This window comes from Hyperolius riggenbachi, chromosome 1, assembly GCF_040937935.1.
Source record: "Hyperolius riggenbachi isolate aHypRig1 chromosome 1, aHypRig1.pri, whole genome shotgun sequence".
NCBI lineage: Eukaryota > Metazoa > Chordata > Amphibia > Anura > Hyperoliidae > Hyperolius > Hyperolius riggenbachi.
In genome coordinates, this window is record NC_090646.1 from 512011323 (window position 1) to 512026697 (window position 15375).

General features: G+C 46.5%; 1 protein-coding gene across 1 annotated transcript in view; it reads right to left on the reverse strand.

Annotated features, from left to right (window-relative positions):
• The window catches only part of AACS (acetoacetyl-CoA synthetase), a 161661-nt gene extending 150316 nt beyond the window's left edge, over window positions 1-11345 (reverse strand). The window contains exon 1 of the mRNA XM_068243805.1: window positions 11160-11345. Coding sequence (XP_068099906.1) covers window positions 11160-11289 — 130 coding nt within the window. The 5' untranslated portion in view covers window positions 11290-11345. The remainder of the gene's footprint in view (window positions 1-11159) is intronic.
• Window positions 11346-15375: the final 4030 nt, after the last annotated feature.

A 15375-nucleotide genomic window follows, 5' to 3' on the forward strand; every position in this document is an offset into this window, starting at 1 on the left:
GAGATGTAAATAATTCTGGATAGCATTCAGATTTCACACAAATTGTACGCGGTTTGAATTTGGGCTGCAGTACAACTTTGATTGGTCCAAATTCAAGCTGTATACAATTGGCATAAAGTCAGAGTGCAAGCCAGAATTAGGGTATCTGAATCTCACTGGCCATCTCTGGGCGTTCACAGTTACATCTTTTTGCTTTCTGACAGGAATATTGTTCCACTAGTAAATGTGCCTTAGAAACGTGAAACTGGCCTCAGTGCTTCCTGTAAACGTCTTGCCTGAATGAGGTCTGTGATCTCCCTGCTTGGAGCCACTTCAACCCACTGCTATTCTCTTTATTGCTGAAAAAAATAAACATGCTGAATCTTCTGCCCAGCAGAGGGAGCAGTGAGTACAAACCAAACATCTCTCCATTAAAAACAGTAAGAAGACTTCTTATGTACTCTGTGGACATACTGTACATCAAAAAAGGCATCAAGAAATGTGGGTGCCTGGTAAAGCCGCTAGTAGAATATTGATAATTTTAGCATTATGCTACGATCCCTGACCTGATAGTATAATATCGGTAACCATACTGATATTCTACTGTCTCCCTCTATGACCTAACCCTCCCCTAGCTATGCCTAACACTAACCGCCCCCTACCTAAACGTAAAACACAAAACGCCCCCCCACACCCACAGATAACACTATTATCAGCCAGCGTGTGTCTTGCAGGCTGCACGTCAGCACTTGCAGTGATGGGAGTACAAAACCGAATCCCTGTACTTACGATATGCACATCTATAGGATTTGGTGCATGCTGTGGTAAAGTGCAGCACGCTGTCACATAAGGCTATTGGCTGAGTATGCAGCGTTTCCCCACTCAAATCACTTGCGGGGAAAGGCTGCGGATTCCACAGCAGAAGACATAGGCCCGTAGTGGTGATGTAGTGTTCAGCTACATAATATACAAACCCGGCCGCCCAATCACTTACCCCACCTGCCGTTATCTGTGTGCCTGCTGCTATCTGTATGCCCACCAATATCTGCAGCATTATAATCACTGCTGTTTTCAACTGTTGCTTTGGCTACATTCAGCTCTTAAGGGCTGGTGCACACCGAGCGGCTTTTTCCGCGTTTTCAGATCCGCTTGCGGCTGCGGATCTGCTTGGTCAATGTATCTCAATGGGGTGGTGCACACCAGAGCGGCAGGCGTTTTGCAGAAACGAAAAATGCCTGGGTGAGGCATTTTTTGGATTTCGGATGCGTTTCTGCCTCAATGTTAAGTATAGGAAAAACGCAAACCGCTCTGAAAAACGGCACTTCAGAGCGGTTTTGCAGGCGTTTTTGTTACAGAAGCTGTTCAGTAACAGCTTTACTGTAACAATATATGAAATCTACTATACTGAAAACCGCAGCAGCAATCCGCAAAACGCTAGCAAAACGCCTCATAAAAATAAAAAAAAAGCGTTTAAAAATCTGCTAGCATTTTGCGGATCTGCTAGCGGGTTTTGGTGTGCACCAGCCCTAAAACTGTCCACTAGGCACCACTATAGCTGCAATTAACATTGCAGACTATGGCGACACCCAAATTTCCTGTGGGTCCCAAATTTCCCACTTCCCTCTGTGGCCTTTGCTGGCTGGAAGAGGTTTTCCCCTCCACAAATTACAGCCAAATGTATCAGGTTCCACTAGGGAAACACAATGGATCATGCACTCTTATTTCTGTTTGAAGGCGCCCATGCACTAATCAATTTTCCCTGTCAATTCCCATCAGATTCAATTGCTGTGATCAAATCTGTCAGATTAGTGCCCCAAGGGGCCCACACAATTGTACGTTTGGGGAGACACACCGTCTGGAGGTCCATCGGGAAATCAAATGCCGTTACCAAAATGCACCCAATGAAGCCCTTATGACCGAGATTTTCCAGCAAGTTCAATCGATCCCTTTGAAATTGATCAATCGGACGGCGTGTTGCAGCATATCTGCCAGATTCAATCATTCAAGTTCTTGTTCAGGAGATTTTCCCTCACGTTTAGTTACTGTAAATGAATCATTGTTAAAAAAAAATAAAAAAAATAAAAAAAATTGTATTTCACTGTGGAAATCTTAGAATCAAATGTTGGTTGAATTTTCCACAGTTCAGTTTGGATTCAATTGAGCCAAATTAGTGACAATTTTGGGGATAATTCACAGGTTGATTTTGAAATCCAGGAAAGTGCTGTACATGTCAATTTCCAATGGATTCGTTTTTCGTCGATGATATCCAAGTTGGACTCCAAGTTTCATTAAGTTTTCCAGTAAAAATGGGCAAAAAAAAACAAAAAAAAACGCATTGCACTACACATATTGAAACAGAAAACTGACGACAATGGACAGCTAAATAGCCACTCAAATGCAGAAATCTGAAAGTAGAGAGTAGCCATCTATCAAAACCTGTGGCAAGAGATAGCAAGCAACTTGCCAATGAAGAAGAGAGGCTGCCGGGTGGTGAATTTATTACCTCCCGAATTGTGGAGAACTGCTCGTCTGTAGATGCATCTGCAGATAGGTAACCCCTGACAACTAGAACATATTTCTCACATGCATGTCTTCTACTACTGATGACTCCCACTGATTCATAGCTCAAACAAAAAGCATGAGAACCGCCTTTGTACTTTCCCACAGACTTCCAAGAAAAAAAAGACTAAGGTAAAAAAAAACACCTGTCCTGTCCTTGATGTATTCATACCGTGCCAGAAGAGTACCGCCTGTTCAGTAATGAAAGCATATTGCCTCACTGATGTTGACACATTTATAAGCTATCCCTGCACTAGGCAAGTACGGTATACAACAAAAGCAGGCACAATGCCGAATATCAGCAGCATGTCCATTTGCTTGAAGAAACAGCTACACTATCTCACAAAAGTGAGTACCCCTCATTTTGTAAATATTTCATTACAGTAAACTTGGATATAGTGGAATAATGACTGGTATAGTAAACCCAGGCAGATATAGTAGAACTTCGGTTATAGTGAATCTGGTTTTGGCCCTACTGGTACTCTGAATTTAGCTATAGTGGAAAGTGGGCGGGCACGTGTCATGCATCAGTTAAAGCACTGTGCATTTTACGGTTTTCAGTGGCATTTTATTGAAAATGCAAGTTTTTTCATGGGATAAGCAGTGAAGATATGAGACTTTGATACAATGTAAATTAGTCAGAGTACAGCTTGTATAACTGTGTGATATTTGCTGTCACATCAAAATAACCCAGCACGCCACCACTTAACGACCGCCTAACGCCCATAGGCGTCGGCGGGTCGTTAGTAGTATAGCATGGAAACGGCCGCTCGATCGAGCGGCCTTTCCATGCCAGGTCACGGAGACTGCCTCCGTGAACAGTGTGCGAGCCGCCGATCGCGGCTCGCACGCATAATGTAAACATGCGGGGAAGGAATCCCCGCTGTTTACATCACACGGCGCTGCTGCGCAGCAGCGCCGTGACGTAGATCGGCGGTCCCCGGCCTCTGATTGGCCGGGGATCGCCGGCATCTGATAGGCAGAAGCCTATTCTATCAGGCGCAGGACGGATATCCGTCCTGCGCCGCACACAGGAGAAGGGAGAGGGAGGGAAAGCAGGGGAGCCCGGAAAGCGCTGCGGAGGGGGGCTTTGAGGAGCCCCCCCCCCGCAAATCAATAGTAGCCGGCGGCGATCAGACCCCCCCTGCAGGACATCCCCCTAGTGGGGAAAAAAGGGGGGGGGGGAAGTCTGATCGCCCTGCCTTTTACCTGATCGGTGCTGCGGGCTGTAGAGCCCACGCAGCACCGATCATTCCAAAATCCCCTGGTCCTTAAGTGGTTAAGGTCTAAACCGCTGCCAACAAAAGTGAGTACTCCCCGAAGTGAAGAATGTCAAAATTCTGCCCAACAAGACATTTTCCCTCACCAAGGTCATGTAACTCTTTAATGTCACAAGGTCTCAGGTGTGAATGGAGAGCAGGTGTGCTAAAATTTGGGGTGATCACTCTCACTTTCTGAAACTGGTCACTGGAAGCTCAACATGGCACCTCATGGCAGTAAACTCTCTGAGGAACTTCAAGAAAAAACAAAAACAATTGTTGCCCTACATGTAGAGGGACTAGGCAATAAGGATATTGCCAACACCCTGAAACTGAGCTGCAGCACAATGGTCAAGACCTTGCAGCTGTTTAACTGGATAGGTTCCACTCAGAACAAGCCTCGCCATGGTGAACCAAATTAGCTGAGAGCACGTGTTCAGCATCATATACAGTGGTTGTCATATGCATATAGACATATGAGTGCTGGCAGCATTGCTGCAGAGGCTGAATGGGTGTGGGTGGGGGAGTAGGGTCAGCCTGTCAGTTCTCAGATCATACGTCAAACACAAATTGTTCTGCATGACTGTAGTTCCAGAAGGAAGCCTCTTCTAAAGCCCATACACACGCTCAACAGCGGTATTTTATGCAGCACAAAAAAAAAAGTTTGCTATTGTTCACACAACTGATAAGACGTCAATCCAACTGTTGGACTGACGTCTTATCAGTTGTGTTAACTATAGCAAACAACTTTTTTTTTGATGTTTTACAACAAAAGTTGTTTGATAATTGTGCTGCATAAAAAAATTGTTGTTGAGCGTGTGTATGGGGCTTAACCTTCCTGGCGGTAAGCCCGAACTGAGTTCGGGCTATGCCGCCGGAAGGCACCGCTCAGGCCCCGCTGGGCCGATTTGCATAATTTTTTTTTTGCTGCACGCAGCTAGCACTTTGCTAGCTGCGTGCAGTGCCCGATCGCCGCCGCTACCCGCCGATCCGCCGCAATTCCTCTCGCCGCGGGCCGCCCCCCCCCCCAGACCCCGTGCGCTGCCTGGCCAATCAGTGCCAGGCAGCGCTATGGGGCAGATCGGAGTCCCCTCTGACGTCACGACGTCGATGACGTCGGTGACGTCATCCCGCCCGTCGCCATGGCGACGGGGGAAGCCCTCCAGGAGATCCCGTTCTTTGAACGGGATCTCCGGATCTCCGATCGCCGGCGGCGATCGGAGGGGCTGGGGGGATGCCGCTGAGCAGCGGCTATCATGTAGCGAGACTTTGTCTCGCTACATGAAAAAAAAAAAAAAAAAATTTAAAAAAAAAGATTTGCTGCCCCCTGGCGATTTTTTTGCAAACCGCCAGGAGGGTTAAGGTACATACACACGTCAAATCGGGCGAATGTGCAAACGATCGTTCGGCTGATAAGGCTGGTTTTGACAAGCGGATCCGTCAAAATCAGCCTCATCAGCTGAACGATCGTTTATACACAAGCCCGATTTGACGTCCAAATGACCGGTCGTTTGCAAAAATCTGGCGTGTTTATATACACCTTTAAAGATGAAGCCTGCAACCAGTTTGCTGAAGACAAGCAGACTAAGGACATGATTACTAGAACTATGTCATGTGGTCTGATGAGACCAAGATAAACTTATTTACTTCAGATGGTTTTAATTGTGTGGTGACAACCAGGAGAGGGGTACAACAACTACTGTTTCAAGCCTACAGTTAAAGTGAACCTCCGGACTAAAAATCTACTCAGCAGAACTGAAAAGGCTTGGTGTTTCTTTAACAGTTTCACAGCATCAGAACTTTGGTTTTCTTACCAAAGCATCATTTTTAGCTGCATTTTTAGCTAAGCTCCACCCATCAAAGAAAAAAAGCCCAGGCTTTTTTCCCTGATGCTGTGCAGAGCATGATGGGATTTCCTATGTTGTTATTCGCGTTGCCTGGCAACTGGGAGAGGTGCTCAGGACAGTTGGAACTGTGTCTCATGCTCCCTGTCACCTCCTTTCAACCAAAAAGATGGCTGCCATCGTGAAATCAAACCTTTGCCTGTTCTTTTAAAACAGTGTGGGTAAGAGATTACCTATCTATTTTAATTAACATAACTAATGTAACTTAATGACAGTATGTTTGCTTAGGCTGGAGTTCCTCTTTAAGCATGGTGGTAGGAGAGCCTTGCTTTGGGGCTGCATGAGTGCTGCGGGCACAGGGGAATTACAGTTCATTGGATGATTCATGAATGCCAACATGTACTGTGACATACTGAATCAGAGCATGATCCCCTCCCAAACAAAAAGGTGGAACACCCTTAGGCTCCCTGCACACTGCAAATCCGTTTTGCGATTCCGATTCTGCTTCCGATTTTCTATTCCGATTTTCCCTGAATGCAGTAACGATTAAAGAGAATCTGTATTGTTAAAATCGCTCAAAAGTAAACATACCAGTGCGTTAGGGGACATCTCCTATTACCCTCTGTCACAATTTCGCCGCTCCTCGCCGCATTAAAAGTGGTTAAAAACAGTTTTAAAAAGTTTGTTTGTAAACAAACAAAATGGCCACCAAAACAGGAAGTAGGTTGATGTACAGTATGTCCACACATAGAAAATACATCCATACACAAGCAGGCTGTATACAGCATTCCTTTTGAATCTCAAGAGATCATTTGTGTGTTTCTTTCCCCCATGCACTGAAGTTTCAGGCTGCTCTTTTCTTCTTGCAAACAGCTTTGCCCTTGTTTGTAATTCCTCAGTATGTGAAAGCCCAGCCAGCTCAGAGGACGATTTATCCAGCTGATTAGAGCAGCTTCTCTCTTCTCTCTTATCTAAATAACACACAGGCAGTGTGCATAGAGGGGCCAGAAAGGGTGAGTTCATAGCAAAACCACAACACTGAAGAACTTGGCAGCCTTCCAGACACAGGCCGACAAGTCTGACAGGGGAAAGATACATTGATTTATTACAGAGACTGTCATAGTAGAAAGTGCTGCAGTTAGCCAGAACACATTAGAATAGCTTTTGGAACATGTAGGATGATAAAAAACAGGATGCAATTTTTGTTACGGAGTCTCTTTAAATGTCGGAATTGGATGTAAAATAGGATTTAAAAAAAACAAAAACAAAAAAAAAAACCCAATTTCATGCAGCGTGCAGGGAGCCTTAGGGGGTGGCAGGTGTAGAAGAAAGCTGGGAGAGATTTGGAGGTGCTGGGATACACTGTGAGAAAAGCACTATAATACTGTACCAATGTAGGAGGATCACAGAAAATATTCACCACAGAAATGCTGATTCAGGAACTTTGGCACATTCTATTTGTTGACTACTGGACTCATTTTTTTTTTTTTTTTTTTTTTTTTTTTTTTTTAAACTATCCAGATAACATACCTTACTACAGATCTATGACCCAAGACCTGCACCCTATCCACAGCATACTTATAAAAACCTATAGTAACCAAAACTCTAATCAAACCTACTTTTACTATTGTTGTGATAGAATCACCCTGAGGATACACTCCATACACTACTGTTGCCAACACAGTCTTTTGTAGCTGTCTCCAAGTGACAGTCTGCTGTGGGTACAAGTGTCCCCTTACATCAAAGGCCATCTCTTCAGCAATGTTCCAAGGTGACAAGTTCCCTACAGATTACTATTGCTATGTAATTTCCTGCTGCATTTGCGGTGCAATGCCTTCTGCACACTATTAAGGCCTCGTTCACATTAGGCAATGCAGACGGCCGTGCGTTCGGAACACATGTGCACACGATCGCACGCCATCTGCATTGCACTGCTGATCCCATTCATTACTTTGAATGGGATCAGCGATGCCCTTTGACAAAAAGACAGAGGTGGAAAACTTGTTTACACTGAAATTAAGTAATCCATTTAAAACATTATATTCTAGATCAATAGTAAAAAATAAAAATAATCAATCTATGCTTATCTAAAAACTAAGAAAAAAAATGTGATATCCAAAAATGTTCTGCAGGAAGAATTCATGTAAAATCCAAATAGCAAAATACTGGACCAAAGAATGTGTGACAACACTACACCATCTCCAAGCAATGAATTGCTAGACAGGATCTTGTGTGAATGATGCCCTCTTGGCATCATCAGACCGGTCCCTGGCCGCTCCACTGATATGAAATGGTTGTCACACAGCCAAGTCGAAACTAACTCTGTGGTAATTTAAGGCAGCAGCCACTTTAGAAAGGGGGTTATTTGGTCAGAGGGGTAGGGCAGTACTGTCCAACTTTGTGGACATGGAGGTCCAAGTTCCAGGGAGACTCGACTTGGAGGGGACAGAGCAGCAATGTTCTATCTTCGGGGGCGGAGACGAGTAGAGAAGAAGAGGTGGGACTAGCAGAAGTAGCGAGAGGAGGTGGAAAGACACAGCAAACAGAAGGATGCACGTGTGACAGCACCATTCTAGAGAATAGAAGCAGTATCATTTTTTTACATTAGGAGGGAATTACCTTGGGGAAGGGCAACTGCTAGGACAAGGAAAAGTACTGCAGATTGGGGGCTGAATACTGTAGGGGGGAGTGCTCACGGGTGGGTGGCATTGAAAGTGCGCCAACAGCTCCGGGACCAACTATAATGGTGCCAAGTTGTCAAAAGCCAGATCTACATGTGTGCCCCTCAGGGGCGTATTTGTTAATGGTGTTAACACATATAGTAGCTCTACACTGTGTCACCATCAGCTGCATCACATAGGTGACTCGAAAAGGGATAGAAAAAAAGTCTCTTGAAATATGCTGTGAAAAAAAAGCCAATTCAAAGTACCATAATATTACAGAATTCTTGCCTGGCAACACATCCAATTGCATTAGTCAGTGCTCTATTACTGAGTTAATGGCCCAGAGCATCTGTTCACTTGGTAATTACAGAGCCATGCCGTATACTGTCAGATGTTCCTGCTGCACATCCACAAATGGCACAGCTGTGCAGGGGAGGAGTACATTTGAAATCGGCGCCGGTAGACTTGGGCGCAGGATACAGCGGTATATAGCTGATCCTGCTTCTGCACAAGTCCGGGCCGATTTAATTACTATTCCCCCTCCAGGCCGCCATGGATAGTGGGGGAATGAAATAATTCGGCTTCCAGCGATTGCTGGAGGCCGAACTATTATGTTTTTAAGCAACCTCGGCTCCGTCTTCTGACGGAGCCGACGTTACTCCCTGAGCGCTGCAATAGGAATGGATTCCTATTGAAGTCTATGGAGGCGCCGGCTACGCCCAAATCTAGCAGCGCTGAAAAGCACTGCTCCGCTGGGGAGGTGTACAGAACCGAGAATACAGCACACTAACACTAGAGTGTGTTTTGCAGGGACAGATCCAAACCCATTATCGCAAAATCGCCCTGAAAATGGTCCATGCATCGCTTTTCAGATCAGAAAGCGAACAAACGCCCCAATCTGAACTAGCGCATAGGGAAGCATGGTGTACGGGCTTTCAGGGCAATTTTGAAAAATCGTCAGCGCTTAAAAAAAACAAAAAAAATGAAAAAGCGCCTCAAGTCTGAACGAGCCCTTAGGCCTAGTGCACACCAGAGCGGTTCTGCTGCGGTTTGCGATCCGCTTGCGGATACGCTTGGGTAATGTATTTCAATGGGCTGGTGCACACCAGAGCAGGAGGCGTTTTGCAGAAACGCATACTCCCGAGCTGCTGCAGATTTTGGATTGCGGATGCGTTTCTGCCTCAATGTTAAGTATAGGAAAAACGCAAACCGCTCTGAAAAACGGCACTTCAGAGCGGTTTGCCAGGCGTTTTTGTTACAGTAGCTGTTCAGTAACAGCTTTACTGTAACAATACATGAAATCTACAACACCAAAAACGCTTCACAAAACCGCAAAATGCTAGCTGAAACGCTGCAGAAAAAGAAGAAAAAGCGTTTCAAAATCTGCTAGCATTTTGCGGATCTGCTAGCGGTTTTTGGTGTGCACTAGGCCTGAAAGCTTATTTCCACTGGGAGCAGCAGCATTGCACAGCTTAGTGATTTGGCTGCATAAATGTGCAGTGCGATCTGGACGGCAAGCGATAGGAAAGATCGGCAGCGTTTCCCCACCCTTCTTCTATGCGGGGAAATGCTGCAGATTCAGCCGATTCAGGTTTAGTGGAAATAGAGCATTAGTGACGACAAGACGCAGCAGAAGATGTGAGCCCAGTTTACACTGAGAACACCGCAAAATCTGTGCAATCTGATGCACAGCGCAGAGGAAAGAATTTTCCATGTTTCCTATAAGGGAACAGGTCCCAACTGACAAGATGTAGAAGGTGCTGTGACTGGAGAACTGTTCCCTATGAGGTTTCCTGCTGGGTCCCCTAAAGTAGACTAGCACCGCACCCTCTACAGCACAAAGCATTGTGATTGGCTTAATAGTGTGGGCATAGTTTACTACAACCCAGTGTCCTCCCCGGGCTCTTTTAGCCGGGTGCTCCACCCGTCTAGTTTTGATGAGCACCCGGCTGTCATCGGCTCACCTCCTCCTATGCTATAAGCAGAATTCCGCACAGAAGCACCAGCCCTACATTTTCTCATATTGTCCCACCTGACTACTTTTTCATGCCACCCAGCTACTATTTCATGCCACCCGGCTGGAAAAAAAATCTGGGGAGAACCCTGCAACCTATTAAAAGCCTCAGCAGTCTGAGAGGGTGCCATCCACCCAATCACAATAAATTAATTTCCCTATGAGGTTTCCTGCTGGATCCTCCAAGGAAGACTAGTGCCTGAAGTTTTTCTGTCATGCATCGCAGCTGCGCATCATCTCTCCTCCTTGCACCAGAGCAATAAGACGCATCACTAGCCTCAAGGCTAGCTGCACATCTGTACAACACTCAGCCCAGAACTGTCACCAGAAGGACTAAATACCAATCCCTGATGGTGACAGTCCTCATATGTGTGTAAAAGCCTTTATACTAAGATGGACATATAGCTATGGTAAGGATTAGATCGTGAGCACCTCTCAGGGAAGGTTAGAAACAAGACTATGTACACGGTAAACCAGAAGATGCCATTGCTATATAAGTAGGTAAAATTAGTAGTACCACACTAGTTACACATTCTTACCCAATAAATCCAAGGAAATTACCTTTTCAAGAAACACAACATACATTAACATTAGTAAAAGCGATGTAAATGCAATGCAGAAGTCCATATGGATATCTAATTTAAAGTACATGCACTTTCCAGCATTTAATGTGAATATGCCCTCTAAGCAGGGACACTGGCTAGTTTATTGGCTAATGAGACTTGCCGGTTGATAGGCTAGCCTTGTTCCAATGGCTGTGAGTGTAGCTCTTGTTAAGACTGCCACATGTTGCTCAGGGAAGCTCTCTTCCTCTCTCACTAGTTTAGCATCCGTCACTCACCCAGGCTGAGACCATAGTTCTTGTTCACCCTGGCCCTGAACTGATCCATCTGTGTGATTCTCTTGCTGTCAGGGTACCACATCACTTTAGACTCCATGATCTCCTCCATCGGCTCCTCCTTCTTAGACATGCTGGAACTGCCTGTGTGTCTCCTCTAGTGCTGTGCCTGCCTGCCCGGCTACAACACTCACACGCTCTTATTTACATGTGAGCGCAATACCTGTAACCCTCCGCTCACTTGATAAAATAGTTCCTCCATCTACCATATAAGAGCTCATGAGCTTGCTTAGCTACTGTTGTGTTATTACTGCTGTGTACGTTTTGCGTTTTGAAGATACTACATCTGAAATGATGCCTAAAAATAATGACAGTAAAGGTAAAGCATTCTGTCTGTCGATAGGGTGAGGTGAGGTCACAGCATTACATTAAAGTTTTGTCTAAAACCTTATAGCGGGGACATCTTCGTGCATGTTAAACTTGCTGCACCATTTTAGTGATAAAATGCTTGATTTCCAGCCCTATTAGCACTCCCTGCAGTAGCTGCACTATCCATGCACTATTCATCCTCTTGCTGTTAGCTACTGTATATTTTACACGCTCTTGATACAAACTTTGTGCAGTGTGAAACAGGCTGCTGCTGTAAATCTTTACTTGATATCTGTATGGAGTGCATTTAAAAAAGGGGAACACCGAAGAACCAGAGTGATCCGACCAACCTAGACTGGATTTAAAAGCACACGCCTGGATTTATCACAGATTTATTTCAAGAAGTTTTGGATCAGGATGATACCATTTATTGGCTAACTAAAAAGAATAAGAGTAATGCCGGGCATACACGGCATAGATTATGCGGCGGATGGAGCCGCTGGCTCGATGCCGGCGCATCCCCACACGTGAACGCGTATCGATCCCCGCTCGTCCCCGCGGGCGCCGGCTGCTAATCAGCCGCTCGTTTCTCCCATTGTTCTCCCCGCCGGTATCGAGCGCACTATCGATCCGGCGGGGTATCGGACAGGTTGGATCTTATCAATCGAGCCATTAGGCTCGATTGATAAGCCTCCCTCCTGTCCGTGTATGCCCAGCATAAGCTAGCTTTGGGCTGTAATGCCTTCGTCTGGCTTCAATCCTGTTTGCTTGCAAGCTGATGGAACAGACAACTATATACATGCAACATCAAAGGGCGTACACAGATTTTTTATTTATTGGATTTATTTTGAAATGCCAGATTAAACGGGCGTTAGTTAAGGACGGTGACACATTAGAAAAGTGTGATTGCTGATAATCTACTATCAGCTTTGTGACAGTTTTGCTAAAGGCAGGGGCATAGCTAGAAATCATAGGGCCCATACCAAAGTTTTTATCCCCCCCCTCTGGAACCCCTTTCCTCCCCCCCACCTCAATTTTAGGTAGTCAGAGGTGCCCTCCAGTACTAAGTAACTCTCCATTAGGTGTGGCCAAAGGTACCTCCAGTGGTAGGTAGCATCCCCCAGCATAAGTAGCCAAAAGTAGCCCCCAGTATAAGTAGCCAGATGTGACCCCTAGTATAGGTATCCCCCCCCCCCCCCTATAATTAGTCAGAGGTAGTCCCCTCAGTATAGGTAGCCAGAGGGGCACTCCAGTATAGGCAGAGGAGGCTCCCGAGAATAAGTAGCCAGAGGGAAACCCCAGTATAGTCAGAGGTAGCACTCCAAAATAGGTAGCCAGATGTTGCCCCCAGTGTGAAGGTGCACTGTGGGTCCAGACAATGGCATGTTCACATCAGATCTGCTCAGGATACACTGTGTTCAGTTGCATGTCTGCACGTGTTGTTCACATTACCTTCTGTTGTACATTTGTTCTGCTTTTGTTGCCACATGTCCAATTCACCTGCTGTCGTCACATTAAGGTACCCCGCCGCTACTGGCATCACCACTCGGGTCCACTGCAAGGGAGAAACACCAGTAGACAGATTGGAGCAGAAGCATCAGGCTCCCACTGCATTGCAAAAGATCAATGGGAATCCTCCCCGAGCAATGGGGGCCTGATGCCTGTGATGGGGCTCAGATATGTATGCTGGCACTCCAATGGGAGCCTGATATGTGTGATGGGGCTTGCATCCATACGCTGGTGCTCCAATGAGGGCCTGATGCCTGTGATGGGGCTTGCATCCATATGCTGGTGCTCCAATGGGGGCCTGATGCCTGTGATGGGGCTCAGATATGTATACTGGCGCTCCCATGGGAGCCTGATGCCTGTGAAGGGGTGTGCCTCCATTTGCCTGGTATCGGTCCTGGTAACCAGGCTCATTCGCACCAGTCGGCTAGTCTTGCGCATGTACTGTGCCTCCACGCATGCACAGAAGAGCCGGTTGGCGAAACTGAGCCAGATTACCGGGACTGATAACAGGCGAACAGAGGCACTCAGAAAGACAGCGAGGGAGGCATAGCTGCTCATGGGGATAGAGGTAGCCCAGGGTAAATATAAAATCTTTTAGTGTGCCCATCTCAGGTACACTTTAACAATCTGAACTAGGAAGTAGAGGGCGAGTTCAAACATCAGTGTTCTGACGCTATAAGAGTGCTAACAAAACTACAATTATCTGACAGTTTAGAGAAATGTGGTATAATGGTAGTGACATGCAGGTACCTTCAGGGCCTGAGCCCACTAAGGCCCCGTTCACACTTGCGGTTTTGCAAAAACCGCACCGGATGTCCGGACCGCACCGGAGCCGGATCGGACCTGAACCGTACGGTTCCTGTCCGGATCCGGTCCGGATCCGGTCCGGTTGCATACGGTTTCCGTGCGGTATGAACACGGTTGCGGTCCGGATCCGGATTCTTAAAGAGATAACAACCTGTATAAATACCTGGGGTTCTGGGAGGTCAGCAGAAGCTCTGGGGTCATTGTTGGAGACAGCTGGACGTGTGGAGACCATCCTTGGATACAGAGACAGCAGTTGGGACCATGGATCCAGTCATTTTTTACGCTTATTACCTGGGAATTCTCTCCTTCCTGTTGTTTACCTACTACTATGTGGGGAGAAGGCGTGCTCCTCGCAGGAGATGGTGGGTGCACCCTCTACTAGCCAGGAGGCAGAGGAAGGGAGAGTTCCAGGCCCTCTACCGGGACCTCAGACGACACCCACAGAAGTTCTACAGCTACACTCGGATGTCTATTCCCCTGTAAGTATATAGGCCTAAATACACCAACCCCCACCATTCCTAAACACCCCACCCTCACCCCCACAACACCTCATCCCTGTATACCTAGCTAAACACACCACCCTGACCCCCACACCCCTGTATACCTAGCTATACACTACACCCCCACCCTCCACAACACTCCCAAACCTCTGTAAACACACCTCCCCCATCCTCCACCCAACACCTTGTCCCACAACATACTTTACAGCTTCTTCCTTTACATCTCCTGACAGGTTTGATACCCTTTTGGAGATGGTGAAGGATGACCTTAGGAAGAAGGATACCACGTTCAGGAGAGCAGTCACACCACAAGAACAACTACTCATCACACTGAGGTATGTAAAAACAAATTTTTTTATTGCAAAAACAACCACTTTCCAACATGGAAACATTCTTCCAACATGGAAGACAAAAAAATAACATATCTATGGTATAGCCCGGTCAGTTTTAAGGAACACCAACCACCAACTTTGTGCTGGAAGAGTTGCAGGGCATAGCTGCCCAAGTGTCTTTCGGGGACACCAGGCCCTAATAAATTGAAGTGCTTCAAAAACCTAACCACTGGCACAGGACCCTCTGAGCCATGGATGAAGGACACAGGTCAGTGAAAAGGCTAGGCCTCTCACCGACCAGTCAAGGTGTCCTTCATCCATGGCTCCAAGGGTCTTGTGCAAGTGATTAGGAACAAGAACAAAGTGAGGAGCAAGAGGAACCGATGGCAGAGGAGCAGGACTACAGGTAGTGTCTTTTGGGGACAAAAGGCCCTAAATTATTAGTGCTTCAAAAACCTAACCACTGGCACAGGACCCTCTGAGTCATGGATGAAGGACACAGGTCAGTGAAAAGGCTAGGCCTCTCACCGACCAGTCAAGGTGTCCTTCATCCATGGTTCAAAGGGTCTTGTGCAAGTGGTTAGGAACAAGAACAAAGTGAGGAGCAAGAGGAACCGATGGCAGAGGTGCATGACTACAGGTGCAGTGCAACAGGCACAAGGTTGTGACCCAGGCAGTGTCTTTCGGGGACACCAGGCCCTA